This window comes from Silurus aristotelis, assembly GCF_946808225.1.
Source record: "Silurus aristotelis genome assembly, chromosome: 1".
Lineage (NCBI taxonomy): Eukaryota > Metazoa > Chordata > Actinopteri > Siluriformes > Siluridae > Silurus > Silurus aristotelis.
Window position 1 is genome coordinate 2,230,178 of NC_139574.1, and position 15,827 is coordinate 2,246,004.

The 15,827-nt window shown below is 45.3% G+C and overlaps 3 protein-coding genes across 3 annotated transcripts in view; 1 reads left to right on the top strand and 2 right to left on the bottom strand.

Annotated features, from left to right (window-relative positions):
• Positions 1 to 15,827, bottom strand: part of LOC310727127 (uncharacterized protein) — a 564,745-nt gene that overhangs the window by 311,285 nt on the left and 237,633 nt on the right. The window lies entirely within an intron of this gene.
• LOC310730409 (uncharacterized protein) overlaps positions 1 to 15,827 on the bottom strand; it is an 88,283-nt gene that overhangs the window by 33,162 nt on the left and 39,294 nt on the right. The gene's annotated exons all lie outside the window — the stretch shown is intronic.
• LOC310730104 (uncharacterized protein) lies at positions 1,461 to 5,651 on the top strand. Its single transcript, XM_083548897.1, has 2 exons — positions 1,461 to 2,432; positions 5,601 to 5,651. Exon 1 carries the CDS (start codon positions 1,533 to 1,535, stop codon positions 2,322 to 2,324), a length of 792 nt encoding a protein of 263 aa, XP_083405023.1. The 5' UTR covers positions 1,461 to 1,532; the 3' UTR covers positions 2,325 to 2,432; positions 5,601 to 5,651.

Genomic DNA, 15,827 nt, shown 5'->3' on the forward strand with positions numbered 1-15,827 from the left:
CTCAGTATTAATTCAGTGCAGTGTGTAAACATCAGCAGGTTGTAATGTCACACAGAACAGCACAAAGTACATGTAGTATAGAAATGTTAAAAATGGGTGTGGTTTAAATTAAAGGTTTTTTTTAAATAATTTTGTAATTTATATTTTATTTTGCTAAGTAAAGAATATAAAAAAATCTACATGTGCCAAATACAAAATCACTTGGACAAACAAACATGCAACTCCAAAAGCCAACATTGTAATTAAGTCCTGTATTTTCATTCTTGTATTAGTGGGCACGTGTGTGTGTGTGTGGTGTGTGTGTGTGTGTGTGTGTGTGTGTGCGTGTGTGTGTGTCCAAAACTTTAAATATTAATGTTCTAAACTGGTTATGGATTTATCACCTAGTAAACAAAGTGATGGAGAAATTGGATGTGACGGATACTGACTCAATGACATTATACCAAAAAATTGTTAATTGGGGTACAGTACCAAAGGGTGTGAACATACTGTATGTGTCTGGGTTCTTTTTTTTTTTATTATTATATTCTGTACATTTTGGAATATAGAGTTTTTTTTAAGGATGATTTATTCATTAACTCTGAGATTGAAGGTAAGAGGTGTAGATTCATAGTTTGAGTATTGATTTTTGATTAAATAAATGATTTTATTTGTAGATTTTTAAAAAACTATTACTCCTGATGCTGTATTTCTGGACCAAGTGTGAAAATGAGAGCAGATTATTAATAGGAAAGATGTGTTGGAGTTGTGTAATGCTCTTTTCTGCCCAAGTGTGTAAATTGAGTGGCTTCATATTAGCTGTGTATTCTGGGTAATTCCACATGGGAATGTATTTAGATGGTCTAAGAGGCTGTGTTTGTAATTTGGTAAAATTTTCACTAGGCTGTCAAAGAGACTGTTATAGTTGCTGCTTTAATACAGGAGTGTATTTTTGATTGTCTGACTATAGAATTGTGAAATTCAAATGTCCTTACAAATTGTTTGCTCAATATCTAATCATATATTTTCTGATGAGTTTGGGTGGATCCATTTGTATATCTGTTGAAGCTGAGTAGCCAGAGAGTAATGGTAGAAATGTGCTGCTTCCAACCCTTTGTTTCTCCAGTGTAGTTAGTTTAACCTGTTAGACTTCGGCACAGATTTTGGGACTCACAGCTGAAAATGCCCTACCTGACTTGTGACGTAGCTTCCAGTGTTTGACTTGTTTGCCGCGAATTACGTGTTTGTATCTCTCTCGGCGTTTTTCAAACAAACTTTGCTATCTATCTATCTATCTATCTATCTATCTATCTATCTATCTATCTATCTATCTATCTATCTATCTATCTATCTATCTATCTATCTATCTATCTATCTATCTATCTATCTATCTATCTATCTATCCGTTTTTCGTCTTTTAATAATCCTAAACTGTTTTTGTCTTCCTGACTTGTGCCTGTAGTTAGTTAACTCGACTATCACTAGTGTTGTTTATATTTATTTTCTCTCACTCACATCTCTGTATAATAAATCTGTTCGTGATTATAAGCACTATGCCGGTTGTTTGTCTGCATTCGAGCACAGGTGAGGACTCGTTCGAGTTGCAAACGGTGGCGTTGGAGATGGAGGCATTGGAGAAACAGATTCGCGAGCTTCATGCAAAGCATGACCGGCTGCGAGAGCGGAAAGCGGCGCTGGAAACATCCCGGGCGGACGTGCACTCATCCCAGGTAAACTCCCGGGTTGAACCTAACGCTTCCAGCACATCAACTCCGCGTGCTTCTCTGCCCAGGCCCAGCGCACCTACAACTCCGGCACCGGTGCAACATGGACCCTGGATGCGGCCGCGGCGAAAGAGACAAGCCAAGCCCCGATCGAGGACGTCTCCACCTCCACCACCGGCCTTCGAGATCTCAACCGAGAACCGCTTCGTCCCCCTCCGCGAGACGGAACGCGACACTGTTATTCTCGGAGATTCCATCGTCCGGCATGTCCGCGCTACCCGAGCTAAAGGTAAGGTGCACACTCGCTGTTTTCCTGGTGCTCGTGTTCTGGATATCGCTGCGCAGGTACCCGCGATCCTGAACGAGAACTTCGGAACGGTTGTTCTCCATGCCGGAGCGAACGACACCAGGCTGCGGCAAACGGAGATCTTAAAGAGGGACTTCAGGATCCTGGTGGAGACGGTACGCAGCACATCACCCACAACGAGGATCATTGTGTCAGGACCTCTTCCCACTTACCAGCGAGGGGCTGAGAAGTTTAGTAGACTTTTAGCTCTAAATGAATGGTTACAGTCATGGTGTCGAGAACATGAACTTCTCTTTGTTAATAACTGGAACTGATTCTGGGAGCGTCCTAGGTTTTTCCACCCTGATGGCCTGCACCCCAGCAGAGTGGGAGCAGCAGTGCTATCAGATAACATCTCTAGGATACTTCACACCATCTGACTGGTAAGACATCAAGAAATCTTCAACTATAAGAACACGCATACTACAGACCAAATAGTTACAAGTTCACACACAGCCCAGTTTATAGAAACCGTATCTATTCCTCATGTAGTAAAACCAAGAATTACATACACAAGATCCAGAAATAATCTTATTGCAGTTAAAACTGAAAAATGCCAGATAAACAAACACAACAAAGTTCTAAAGTTTGGTCTTTTAAACATTAGATCACTTGCACCCAAAGCACTGATTGTAAATGAGATGATCACAGATAATAATCTCTCAGCACTCTGTCTCACTGAGACCTGGATTAAACCAGGTGATTATATGGGTCTAAACAAGTCGACACCGTCAGGATATGTTTATAAGCATGAGCCCCGTCAGTCTGGTCGTGGGGGGGGTGTAGGAACCATTTTTAGTGCCTCTCTTAATGTTAGTCAGAGATTAGGATTCAGCTTTAAATCATTTGAAGTGCTCGTTCTTAAAATTGCACTTTCAGACATGCATAGAAAACTCGCTCTGGTCACCGTGTACAGACCCCCAGGACCCTACGCTAATTTTCTTCAAGAGTTTGCTTGTTTTCTCTCAGACCTCTTGATCAGCTTTGATAAAGTGCTGCTTGTAGGAGATTTTAATATTCATGTAGATGATGTAAACGATGCTTTAGGATTATCATTTGATTTACTAAACTCTTTTGGAGTTAAACAAAACGTCACCAGACCAACCCACCTTTTTAACCACACACTAGACTTAATAATATCCCACGGAGCAGACGTCACTGATATAGATATTTTACCCCAGCGTGATGACATCACAGACCATTATCTCATACTGTACACACTACCGGTAGAGCAGATTAACCGTGTTTCACCACGCTATCGACTTGGTAGGACTATTGTTCCAACCACTAAGGACAGATTCATAAATAACCTGCCTGATTTATCTCAGTTTCACTTTAAACCCATAACTGCTGATCATCTTGATGAGATGGCGAACAACATAGACCTTATCCTCACTAGCACTTTAGACACTGTTGCCCCGATCCGGTTAAAAAAGGTTTGAGAACAAGCACCTGCACCTTGGTATTATAGTCATACGCATGCCCTAAAGAGAACAGCACGTAATCTGGAGAGAAAATGGAGGAAAACTAAATTGGAGGTATTTAGAATTGCGTATAAAGACAGTATGCTCAGCTACAGACAGGCGCTAAAAGCTGCTAGAGCTAAACACCTGAGCAAACTCATAGAAAATAACAAAAACAACCCCAGGTTCCTTTTCAGTACAGTCGCTAAATTAACAACAAATCAGGGATCTGAAAAATGTGTTCCATCACAGTTTAGTAGTGAAGACTTTATGAATTTCTTCACTGAAAAAATAGATAACATTAGAAAAACAATTGTGGCAGTTCAACCTCTGACAGCATCTCCCGACACAATCGTACTTACAACCCCACAACTACACTGTTTTACATGTATAGGACAGGAAGAGCTGTATGATGCTATTATGAAAGCTAAATCAACAACATGTCAGTTAGATCCAATTCCCACTAAACTACTGAAGAAAGTGTTATATACAGCTGGTGAGCCTCTTCTCAATATTATTAACTCCTCACTATCGTTAGGTCATGTCCCTAAATCCCTCAAGTTAGCAGTTATTAAGCCCCTCATTAAAAAACCTAATCTGGATCCAAACACGTTATCGAATTACAGACCAATTTCAAATCTTCCATTTATGTCTAAGATTTTAGAAAAGATTGTCGCTGCCCAGTTATGTAACCACTTGCAGGAGAACAATATCTTTGAAGAGTTTCAGTCAGGTTTTAGGCCCAATCATAGCACAGAAACTGCTCTAGTTAAAATCACTAATGACCTGTTTTTAGCTTTAGACCAAGGCTACATCTCCCTATTAGTTTTACTACATCTTAGTGCTGCGTTCGACACTATAGATCATGATCTTCTCCTCGATCGCTTACAGAATTACATCGGTATTCAGGGACAGGCATTAAGCTGGTTTAAATCCTACCTGTTCAATCGTTACCATTTCGTAGATTTAAATGGAGAGCTATCCAGGATAATGCTGGTAAATTATGGCGTGCCACAAGGGTCAGTTCTAGGACCCCTGCTTTTCACAATATACATGCTTCCATTAGGAAATATTATTAGAAGGCATGGAATTAGCTTCCATTGTTATGCTGATGATACCCAGCTATATATTTCATCCAAACCAGGCGATACAGCTCAATTAGCTCGCATAACTGAGTGTGTTGAAGAAATAAGAGATTGGATGACCCATAACTTTCTGCTATTAAATTCTGATAAAACGGAGATTTTGCTCATCGGCCCAAAAAATAGTACACAGAAGCTCCAGCATCTCAGCCTGCATTTAGACGGTTGTTCTGTAACTACTAGTTCAACGGTAAAAGACCTGGGAGTTATTTTAGACAGCAACTTATCTTTTAAAAATCACATCAATCAAGTTACAAAAACAGCCTTCTTTCACCTTAGAAATATTTCTAAGCTAAGAAATATGTTATCTATATCTGATGCAGAGAAGCTCGTCCATGCGTTTATGACCTCTAGAATAGACTACTGTAATGCATTACTAGGTGGATGTCCTGCATCATTAATAAACAAGCTTCAGTTAGTTCAGAATGCGGCAGCAAGAGTTCTTACTAGGTCAAGAAAATACGATCATATAACCCCAATCTTATCGTCCCTACACTGGCTTCCTGTTAAGTTTCAAATAGACTACAAACTACTGCTACTCACTTATAAAGCACTAAATGGTTTGGCTCCCATGTATCTCTCCAGTCTTTTAACACGCTACAATCCGTCACGCTCCCTGAGATCTCAAAACTCTGGGCTTCTAGTAGTTCCTAGAATAGCAAAGTCCACTAAAGGTGGTAGAGCATTTTTACATTTGGCTCCTAAACTCTGAAACAGTCTTCCTGACAGTGTTCGGGGTTCAGATACACTCTCCCAGTTTAAGTGTAGATTAAAAACATATCTTTTTAGCAAAGCCTACACATAACACACATCACACACATCACATCACAACCTTGTGCTCCAGAATATATGATCACATGCACATTATCAATTTGTGCTGTTAATATCATGAACAGCAGCTACGCTAATTCCTCTCCACTGCTTCTCTTTCTCTCCCCATCCCGAGGCATCCTGAGGTTTGGCCAGCTCCAGTCACGTCCCACCTCGTGAAGATTATGGACCTATGCATGATCATGGAGAAGTAGATGCCGAGTGTTTAAAGGCCCTGGCGTGGAGAAGCTGATGCTGGATCTATGATGATCACAAATGTTGAGCTTTTTATACCAAAGACTGTAGAAAGAACATTCACTTATAATCTTATACTCCAGTACTCATGTTAGTTCTCTCTCTCCAGTGTTCTGTATTGTTGAAAGATTTATGATCAAACTCTTGATGTCACCTATATGAGGATGGGTTCCCCTTTGAGTCTGGTTCCTCTCAAGGTTTCTTCCTCATATCATCTAAGGGAGTTTTTCCTTGCCACTGTCGCCACGGCTGCTCATCAGGGACAAACGCACACCATTTACCTTCACTGTTGTTTTCTGTAAAGCTGCTTTGAGACAATGTCTGTTGTGAAAACCGCTATAAAAATAAACTTGACTTGACTTGACTTGACTTTAAATGTTAAAATGGGTTAAAAGCCACATGTCTCATGAGTTTATATTTTAAATTGAATGAATATATCATAAAAAATGAGATTCCTACAAACATTTATCTGAGACTATGTCTGGTTCGCCCCTCCACACTTAAATTTTAGGACTCACAGCTGAAATGCTCTACCTAAATTTAAATGTTAACAGTTCCTGATAGAAATGTGCTACATACACAATTTAAATATCTTTAGAAAGAAGACACTTTGAGCTTTACTGTAATCAAAGTTGATATTGCTCAAAAAGATATTAAGTTATAGATGATTAGGTGCCATAGATATACATTTCCTGCATTGACCATTATTTTTATTTCATTTATAAATACATGAAATCAGTCCTGGAGCAATCCAGAAAAGTACTGGGTTGAAAGCCACATGTGTCATGAGTTTATATTTCAAATTTTATGAAGATTTTTATAACAAATGAGATTCCTACAAACATTTATCTGAGACTGTCTGATCCTTTTCTCCCTCCCTCTGTTTGAGAGACACCTGCTAAACTCAGCTGATCATTCATACTCTATTCATACAGTCTGCATATTAATGACCTGCTGACCATTAAAGGCTTTTGTTCTACATGTTTGGGGATATTGATATTGATTTGGCATTCATATTGATGGCCAGGTAGCCAGACAAGCTATTGTTTACAGTCATGGCCAATCATATTGATGTGTGGCCAGTCCAATCTCAACAATACACACACACACACACACACACACACACACACACAAACTTACTTTTCAAGCATTTCTCTTATAAAAACAAACAGGCAATAAAACCAATAAAATCGTATAAAAATATAAAGGGAGATTTATTGTAACTTACAGATGTAGAGCTCCATGTCTCTGTTGTTACTCCGCCCCCAAAAATATTTTCCACATTGCTACTTTTTGTGCAAATCTCAGATAAAACAACTTATTTAATTGTCCATTTTTTTTCTTGTTTTCTTTTTGTCCAGTTAGCACGAGCTATAAACAGCTGGTTATGTTGACCTAAAAGCTGCATCACTTCCTGGTTCGTCACTGCTTCTTTGCTGCTTCAACCAGTAATAGTTTGTAAAGAGTAATAAAACCAAGCCTCACACACGTGGAGAATAAAATCCTCCCATATATCGTTAGAATCCTGCACTTATTGGCTACATTGTCCATCAGTCATTTTGTTTCCATAATGTTACTGGCTGGAAATAAAAGGTTTAAAATGAAAGGCGGCGCATAAAAAAAACATGGCAACACCTGCAGAGAGAGAGGAGACTCCACCCAAGATTTATACTATTTTACTTTTTTATTATAATTTTTTTTTACTGTTTTGTGGTCTTAACCGTTTTGTAACACTATATTCCACCAGCCATATTTGTTTTTTGTCACCAAGATGTCGTTTTTTTATGTGAAAGTTATTCGGAAATATATAAACACAAACACAAGCCGAAGTTCTGGGATGTAAACAAAGGAATAAAACTTTCTTTTCGGCTTCTCCCGTTAGGGGTCGCCACAGCGGATCCTCCGCACGTTTGATTTGGCACATGTTTTACGCTGGATGCCCTTCCTAACGCAACCCTCCCCAATTTATCCGGGCTTGGGACCGGCACTAAGAATGGCTGGGGATGGTTCCCTGACCGGGAATCGAACCCGGGTCGCAGCGGTGGGAGCGCTGCATCTTAACCACTAGACCACCAGGGGACCTTACGTAAACAAAGGAATAAACATCTAAATTACAACACTATTGTTTGTTTGGAGCAGAAATGCTTTACGGCATGTTGTTCACTGGACCCTTATCTTTCCTAATAAACCGGGATTAGCAGCAGTGGATGTGTTTGTGACTCGTTATTACAATATTAATGTAAGTAGTGCGGTTCTCATTCACCATCTCATGTTCGAGATCCACCTATGGAAAGGGCATCCGTACCTGACCTCTGCAGAAGCATCCAATTGCACCAAGTCTGGCTTGACAGACAGGAGCGCGTGCCCAATGGCAGGTAAGGCAATGCCTATTACCCGAGTGCATAAGGCACCTGCACGCGCTCCCTATTCTCAGTTAACATTCGCTTTTTTTACCTTCTTTAATGGCGCTTTCTAAATTGGCTCCGGCTATACCGGTGGACGAACTATCGCGAGCTTGCCCGGCCATGTGCGGTGCTCTTATCGCCGCCAGGGATGCCCATCCCTTCTGCGTTGTCTGTATGGGTCTTAAGCATGCGCAGGAAGCTATTGACCTCCCGGAGCACTGTAGCCATTGCCTAGCGCTCCCGAAAAAGCTCCTGCGTCGCAGACTCTAGACGGCCGCTTTGCAGTGTGTCGACAACCGTTTCCCCGAAGGACCGGCAGGTTCCAGGGATGAGATCGAGGCGGGCCTTCTCGACGGCTCGGACGACGAGGAAGCCATTCCGTCTTCCGCGGTCCCTCAGGTTCCCTCTGCCCCGCTTCCATCGGTTTTACTGGAGCTTTGTGAACGCGCTACCACATCGAATGGCCGGCTCTCCTGAATGCTTCTGATCAGGAGAGAGACGTATATGACGGTAAGCTTCTGGGACCTCCTTCCGGCCCAAAAAAAGCAGCTTCTTCCCGTCCTCCTTGCATGTACTAAACACATGAGAGACTGCTGGGGAGATCCGTTCGATCTGAAACACGGTCTTGCGGGGCTTGAAGTTGAGGATATGGCGAGTCTCGGCATGGGCGATCCACCCGTTATCGAGCCTTCTATCGCCAGACACCTCAACCCATCTCAGGGCGGGCTGCTCGCCCCACCCAAGCCCGTCCTCCCGGGTAAGATGGATCGCTTCTCCGCGTCAATTCTTCAGGCATCGTATAAAGACTTAGCTCTTTCTATTCAAGCTCTCAATGTCTCCTTCGCTGTTGTCCACATATCAGGCCGAACTCCTGCTTGATTTGGGTAAACAACTGGAGAAAGGGTCACCATCGCCCGATCTCTGGAAGGAGGTCGTCACAGTAAATGACCTTGTTCTCCGCAATGCCCGTCAAACTGTCCAAGCGAGCGGGCGTTCTATGGCTTTATTGGTGGTCGGAGAACGTGCGATGTGGCTCAATCTATCCGGTCTCCCTGATAGTGAGAAACGTCGCATCGCAGGGGCACTGGTTGAACCTGGTCAAGCTCTTTTTGGCCCAGCTGTTGCGCTGATGCAACAACGATCCGATGATAAAAAAAAGGAGGACGAGGCGTTCAAATTGTGTCTTCCTAGGAAGCTGGCGCAGCAACAGACGCCATCTGTGCGGCCATCTAACACTTCTGCTGCGGGACGTCATCCCCACTACACTGGCAGAAATTACAGGCCCCGCGGGAGACCACCAGCTCAGCAGAGTGGGCCACCCCCCTCGCTAGGCCTTGGGGTAAGATGTCCTTCGCCGTGGACACCCCTTGGGGAAACCCCCCCTACTCCGCTCCTTCTGGTCCTAATCGGAAGCGGCAGGGTTTGTTTTTGATCAGCGTTCATGGGCGGCCAGCCCTCCGGACACCTGTTCTTCCCTCCATGTTCGCCGGCGAGGGTTATTCCCTGTTCCGCACAGGCTTTACTGTTCTCCGTGATCTCAAAAAAAAAAAAAAAAAAAAGGGAAAGTAAAAAAAAGAGAGAAAAAAAAAAAGAAAAAATCTATAAATCAAACGCGTCAAATGAAAATGAGAGAAATTTTCCCCAGATCCCTGCATGTCGTCTCTAGTTTGACCACTAGATGGCGCCATTGAACCATTGATGAGCGAATCGGCTTTCGGCATTCCACCGGGCCGCGTGGGGTCATTCGGGAGTCACGTGACAGGCTGTCTGTCTGTCTCGGCTCCCGATTGGGTGATTCACACAGTCACGAGGGATTACAGGCTTCAGTTTGCCATAACACCCCCGCGGTTCAACAGAGTGGCATGGTCTGCTCACATTCTGAATGATGTGATCTCTTCTCGAGAAGAGAGCGATTTGTGTTGTGTCCCCGCATCTGTGTATTCTGGGCTCTTTTCTCTCGCTATTTCCTGGTCCCGAATAAGACGGTTCTCTCCGTCCTATTCAGGATCTGTGTGTGTTGAACAAACATTTGAGGAAATACAATTTCAGACTGTTATCACACGGCTCTCTCATTTGCTCGATACAGCAGGACAATTGGTTTTGCTCGATCGATCTGAGCGATGCTTTTTTCCACATAGGCATCTATCCTCCACACATGAAATGCCTTCGTTTCGCCTACCAAGGCGTGTGTTACGAATTCACGGTCATTCCGTTCGGTCTCGCTCTGAGTCCGAGGACATTCTGTCTGTGTGCGAAGGCGAGACTTATGCTGCTAAAAACAGCGGGTTTTCGGGACTCTGACATACATACACGACTGGCTTTTTATAGCCTATTCGAGAGAGAAGGGGATTCAAAACACTGCCCATGTGTTCTCCCACATCGCTGCGTTTGGTTTCGGAGTCAGTGCTGACATGAGCAATTTCACTCCCGTTCGGAAAGTCATATTCTTGGGTCTGGAGCTGAATTCTGTTACAATGCGCATGCGCCTGTCACAGAAGCGCATCTATTCATTCATGAACTGTCTCGCGCGGTTCAGGGAAGGAGCGCGCATACAGTTTTGCACATGTCTCAGATCACAGGGTCTTATGGCTTCGGCTGTCCATGTTTTGCCTCTATGCCTTCTGAGAATGAGGGCTTTCATGAAGTGGATTTGTCCCTTTATCTCGGCCCGTTGCGCGATCTTTGCCACTGTCACAGTGACGAAGAGACTCTGCGATTCCTGCCCGCACATGAACCTGGACCTCAACTGAGGTCTTTTGACTCTCATTCTCCATTTAGTCTATTTAAAATGTTTTTCCTGGACAGTGTTGTGTCAACTCTGTGCCACAACACAAATGCCCAAGCTGCCAATTCAATAGCCAAGGGACGCAAATACAAATGGAGAGATGTAACCGTGAGTGAGATGTATCGCTACATTGAGCTCTTATTTTACATGGCAATGGTAAAGTTGCCCTCCATCATAGACTACTGGCGACAGAGCAGTATCTTCACAGTTCCCTTTCCAGCAACAATTATGTCAAGGGACAGATACAGGACAACTTCGTACGTGGAATGTACGCATGAGTCACCCAGATGCAGACAAAGAAAATGAGAGAAAGAGGGGCACATCTGAACATGACCGTCTGTTCAGAGTGAAACCGCTTATGGACACAATCCGTAAGACATGCAAAGCAATTTATCATCCTAGAAGACATTTAGCCGTGGAGGAGAGGATGGTAGCATGCAAAGCTAACACTTGGAGGACACAGTACATGAAAGCCAAGCCAACTAAGTCGGGGTTCAAGTTGTTTGTTCTTGCCGATTCCTCAAATGGATACACTATTATTATTTAATGCATAGTATTGTAGCCCTACAGGCTAGGATTTGCGGAACCCTACTGTAATGTATTGTGTTAGTTTTTGTTGCACTCTTTATTTTTTATACATACTGTACTGTATTGTTTTATTGTTACAAAATTCCTTTTTAATGCTGTGCTTGCTAATGTGTATTTTTAATAAACACAAAGGAAACACTTTCCTTGTTTCCTTGCTGTACTTCTCACTCAGATCCTGGCTCAGTGATCCACAGCTCATTATGTAATTGACAGCTCATCATGCGACCTATTGTTTACGTCACAGCATGTCGACGCCTCTTCGCATATGGCCTTTTAAAGAAGAAAGTGTTTTTTAATTTTAAATCAATGTATTGTTTAATGTGAATGAGCAGGCAGGATCATTTTCACATGATTAAAAAAATAAAACTACAGTAGTCCAACATGAGAAGCATGAATCATCACGAAAAAAGACACAAATTGTCTTCACTGGCTCATAGCCAAAAAAAATGATAAATAAATAAATAAATAACAAAAAAAAACACTACTAAAATAGAAAAAAACAGGGGAAAGGAGCGGCAGCCAAAACGCCAGCGTGCCCTTTTAACCGGAAGTGTCAATATGTACGGTCATTCCAATCTCAACAATACACACACACACACACACACACACACACACACACACACACACACACACATACTTTTCAAGCATTTCTCTTATAAAAGCAAACGGGCAATAAAACCTATAACATGTTATAAAACTATAAAGGGCGATATATTGTAACTTAACGATGTAAAATAGCATCTCCAATTCGCTGTTGTTACTCTGCCCACAAGAAAAATTTTCCTTATTGCTGCTTTGTGCAAATCGCTGATAAAACTCCTTTTTTGACTGTCCATTTTTTTTGGCGTTTTTGTCATGTGGCGAAAAGTACAGTTCGCGTAGGTTTTAATAAAGAGGAGGCAGAGCTATAAACATACACCACTGGCAGAAGAGTCTGAGAAGGTAATATCCATGGTTCGCTCAGAAGGAACGTGGTCCACAAGGTCGAGGGAAGAAGGAGAAGGGTTTAGGGGTAATCAGAGGTGTGCTTATGGGAAAAAGCGCAGCGAAGGATTACAGGGTGAGTCCAACCAAAGGCGAAGCATACGGTCATTAATAACGGGCGGTGAATGAGAGTGAGTAAGGGGTTTATATCTGTGCCAGGAATGAGTGTCAGGTGTGGATGATTAGTAAGAAGGCGAGGAGCTCTGTGCGGGCGGGGTGCGCATGGGAGGAGAAGCAGGAGTCTCCCTGACACCACCCCCTCCCACAGGGGTGGCTCCGGACGTCCTAATCCTGCGCCTGGGTTTGCCTTCCGCCCGGCACCGCAGATTCGCGGCCTGGAATTCCGCCAGCAGTGTCGGGTCCAGCAAGTCCTTTCGGGCTACCCAGGAACGCTCCTCCGACCTGAAACCCTCCCAGTCGACAAGATATTGAAGACAACCCCTGCACCGACGGGAATCCAGAATCCTACGCACCGCATAGACCTTGGGTTGATCCATGATCTCCGGCTGGGAGAGGGCCTCGGTGTCATCTTGGGGGCGAGACATAGGCAAGACACATTGTTCTAGAAGGGACATGTGAAACGTGGTGTGTATGCGGTACCTCGAGGGCAACTCCAGCCTGTAGGACACCTCGTTGACCTGGTTGGTGATCTTGAAGGGCCCGATGAACCGGGAACTCAGCTTACGACAGGGGAGTCCCAGCCTCAGGTCCTTCGTGGACAGCCATACGAGGTCCCCAGGGCAGAAGCGCGGGGAGTCCAATCGTCTCGTGTCGGTGTGCCTGCGGGTGTTGCGAAGGGCTCGCTGTAGCTGCGTGTGAGTGGACCCTCAGACCCGATTGCTTTTCCGAAACCAATGGTCTACTGTGGGTACGTGGGACAGCTCATCAGACCAAGGGAACAGGGGTGGCTGGAACCCTAGCAAGCACTGAAAAGAAGTGAGCCCCGTGGCATTCTGGCGTATGGAGTTCTGGGCATACTCGGCCCACGGCAAGAAGCGGCACCACTGGGCCTGATCCTGACTGCAGTAAGTCCTGAGGTATTGACGTTATGTTCCGCCTGGCCGTTGGATTGTGGATAGTAGGCAGACGTCAGATTGACAGACACCCCCAATAGCCGGAAAAACGCCTTCAAGATGTGGACGTAAACTGAGGGCCGCGGTCGGACACTATCTCCTTGGGAAGACCGAAGTTCCGGAACACGTGCTGGAAGAGGGCCTCAGCTGTTTCGAGTGCGGTGGGTGGGCAACTCAGGGGGATGAACCGACAGGCCTTCGAGAAGCGATCCACTGCCACCAAGACACAGGTGTGGTCTTCCGACCGCGGGGAGTCTGTCATGAAGCCGATACCCAGGTGGGACCAGGGACGTTGAGGAATAGGCAGTTGCATTAGCTTGCCCATGGGAAGGTGGCGTGGAACCTTAGAGACGGCACAGGTGGGGCATCCCTGGACATTGTGTGCAACCTCCTGGTGCATTCCCGGCCACCAATAGTGAGTCTGGACGAGCTGTATTGTTTATTTCTCACCTGGGTGACCCGATCCGGGTCCCTCGTGGATCGACTAAACAATATCGCATTGGCAGATGTTGGGGATGTAGACATGGCCTTCCCGTTCTGGATACCGGCCCAGTACGTGATGTGGAAGCAAAACTGGGTGAAAAAGAGGGCCCAGCGAGCTTGTCAGGGATTGAGTCTCCGGGCCTCTCACAGGTACTGGAGGTTCTTGTGGTCGGTGATTACAGAGAAGGGGTGTTCAACTCCCTCCAGCCAGTGTCTCCACTCCTCCAATGCCAGCTTGAGGGCCAGGAGCTTACAGTTGCCTATGTCGTAGTTCTGTTCGGCAGCCGATAGTTTGCGTGAAAAGAACGCACATAGGTGGAGCTGTGGAGGGGACCCGGACCGCTGTGAGAGGGCGGCACCTACGCCTGTTGAAGAGGCGTCCACCTCGACCAACGAAAGGCTCCTGGGGGTCTGGATGGCGTAGTAAGGGTGCGTGGCAGAACTGTCTCCGGAGCAAGTGGAACGCCTCCTGGGCTTTGTGGGGCCACCGTAGGGTTTTCTCCTTGCCTCAGAGGAGAGAGGTGAGGGAAGCGGTGGTTTTGCTGTACCCCTGGATGAACCGACGATGGAAAGTGACAAAACTCATGAAACGTTGGAGCTCCTTCACAGTCTCCGGGATGAGCCAGTTTTGTACCGCCTTTACCTTCCCCTCATCCATCTGGATGTCGTCCAAGCTGATGACATAGCCCAAGAAGTGGATCTTTGGACGTGGAGAGGTTTAGGTATAGTTGGTGGGAGCGGAGCACCTCCCGGATCTTACACATGTGTTCCTTTTGCTCTTGCTGATGAGGATGAGAGACTTAGCTCCGGGGCCGATGACATTAAGGAGTTGTGTCGCGCTGCCGACCTAACCATTCGGGCCACCAAGCACACGGCGCTGGCCGTTGGTCAGTCCATGGCGGCCCTGTTAGCCACAGAAAGGCATCTGTGGCTCACCTTATCTAACCTCCCAGATAAGGATAGAGCTGTGTTATTGAACGCACCGATGACTCCTCCTGGCCTGTTTGGTGACGCTGTGATGGCGGTCGTGAACAGGTTCCAGGAGTCTAAAAAGCAGTCGGCTGCATTTTAGCAGTACCTCCCTCGCCGATCTGGTGGGGCAGCTCCAGCCCGATCCTTTCGGGCACCATGAAGCCCAAAAACAGAGCGTTGCCACCCGATCTCTGCGGGCAGGGCCTAAGGGCCCCAGTCTCTAAGCCCAAGAAGGAGCAGGCTGACCTGGGGGTCAACCTCGCTCGAACAAACAGGCTGTGGTGCGCAGGTCCTGACAATCTACAGTCGGGGGGTCAGTGTTCACGTCACGCTGTGGTGTTCGTCCCTCCCCTACACCACCAGGAGGCCAGGCCGTTGACTTTGCCACAAGATGTTTTTCGGAGCACTACTACAGCCCGTACTTTGTTGTTCTAAAGAACGATAGTGGGTTGTGTCCCATTCTCGATCTTCGCTCATTAAACTGCTCATATATAAGGCTCAGGTTCAGGATGCTTACCCTCAAAGAGGTTATGACTCAGATCAGGTCCGAGGACTGGTTTATCACGATAGAACTGAAGGACGCGTATTTCCACATTTCCATCTTTCCCGCACACAGAAAGTTCCTAAGGTTTGCTTTCGGGAGCGAAGCTTACCAATATTGGGTCCTTCGGCCTAGCACCCTCACCTTCACCTTCACGAAATGCGTAGATGCAGCACTGCGGCTCCAGGGAATCCGCATTTTGAATTATATTAATGACTGGTTAATATTGGCTCATTCAGCGCGCCAGGCAGTTCGGCATCAAGATATCGTTCTCTCC

Bases quoted from the DNA above. Each gene is read 5' to 3' on its own strand.
- LOC310730104 (XM_083548897.1), top strand. From the start codon at position 1,533: ATGCCGGTTGTTTGTCTGCATTCGAGCACAGGTGAGGACTCGTTCGAG.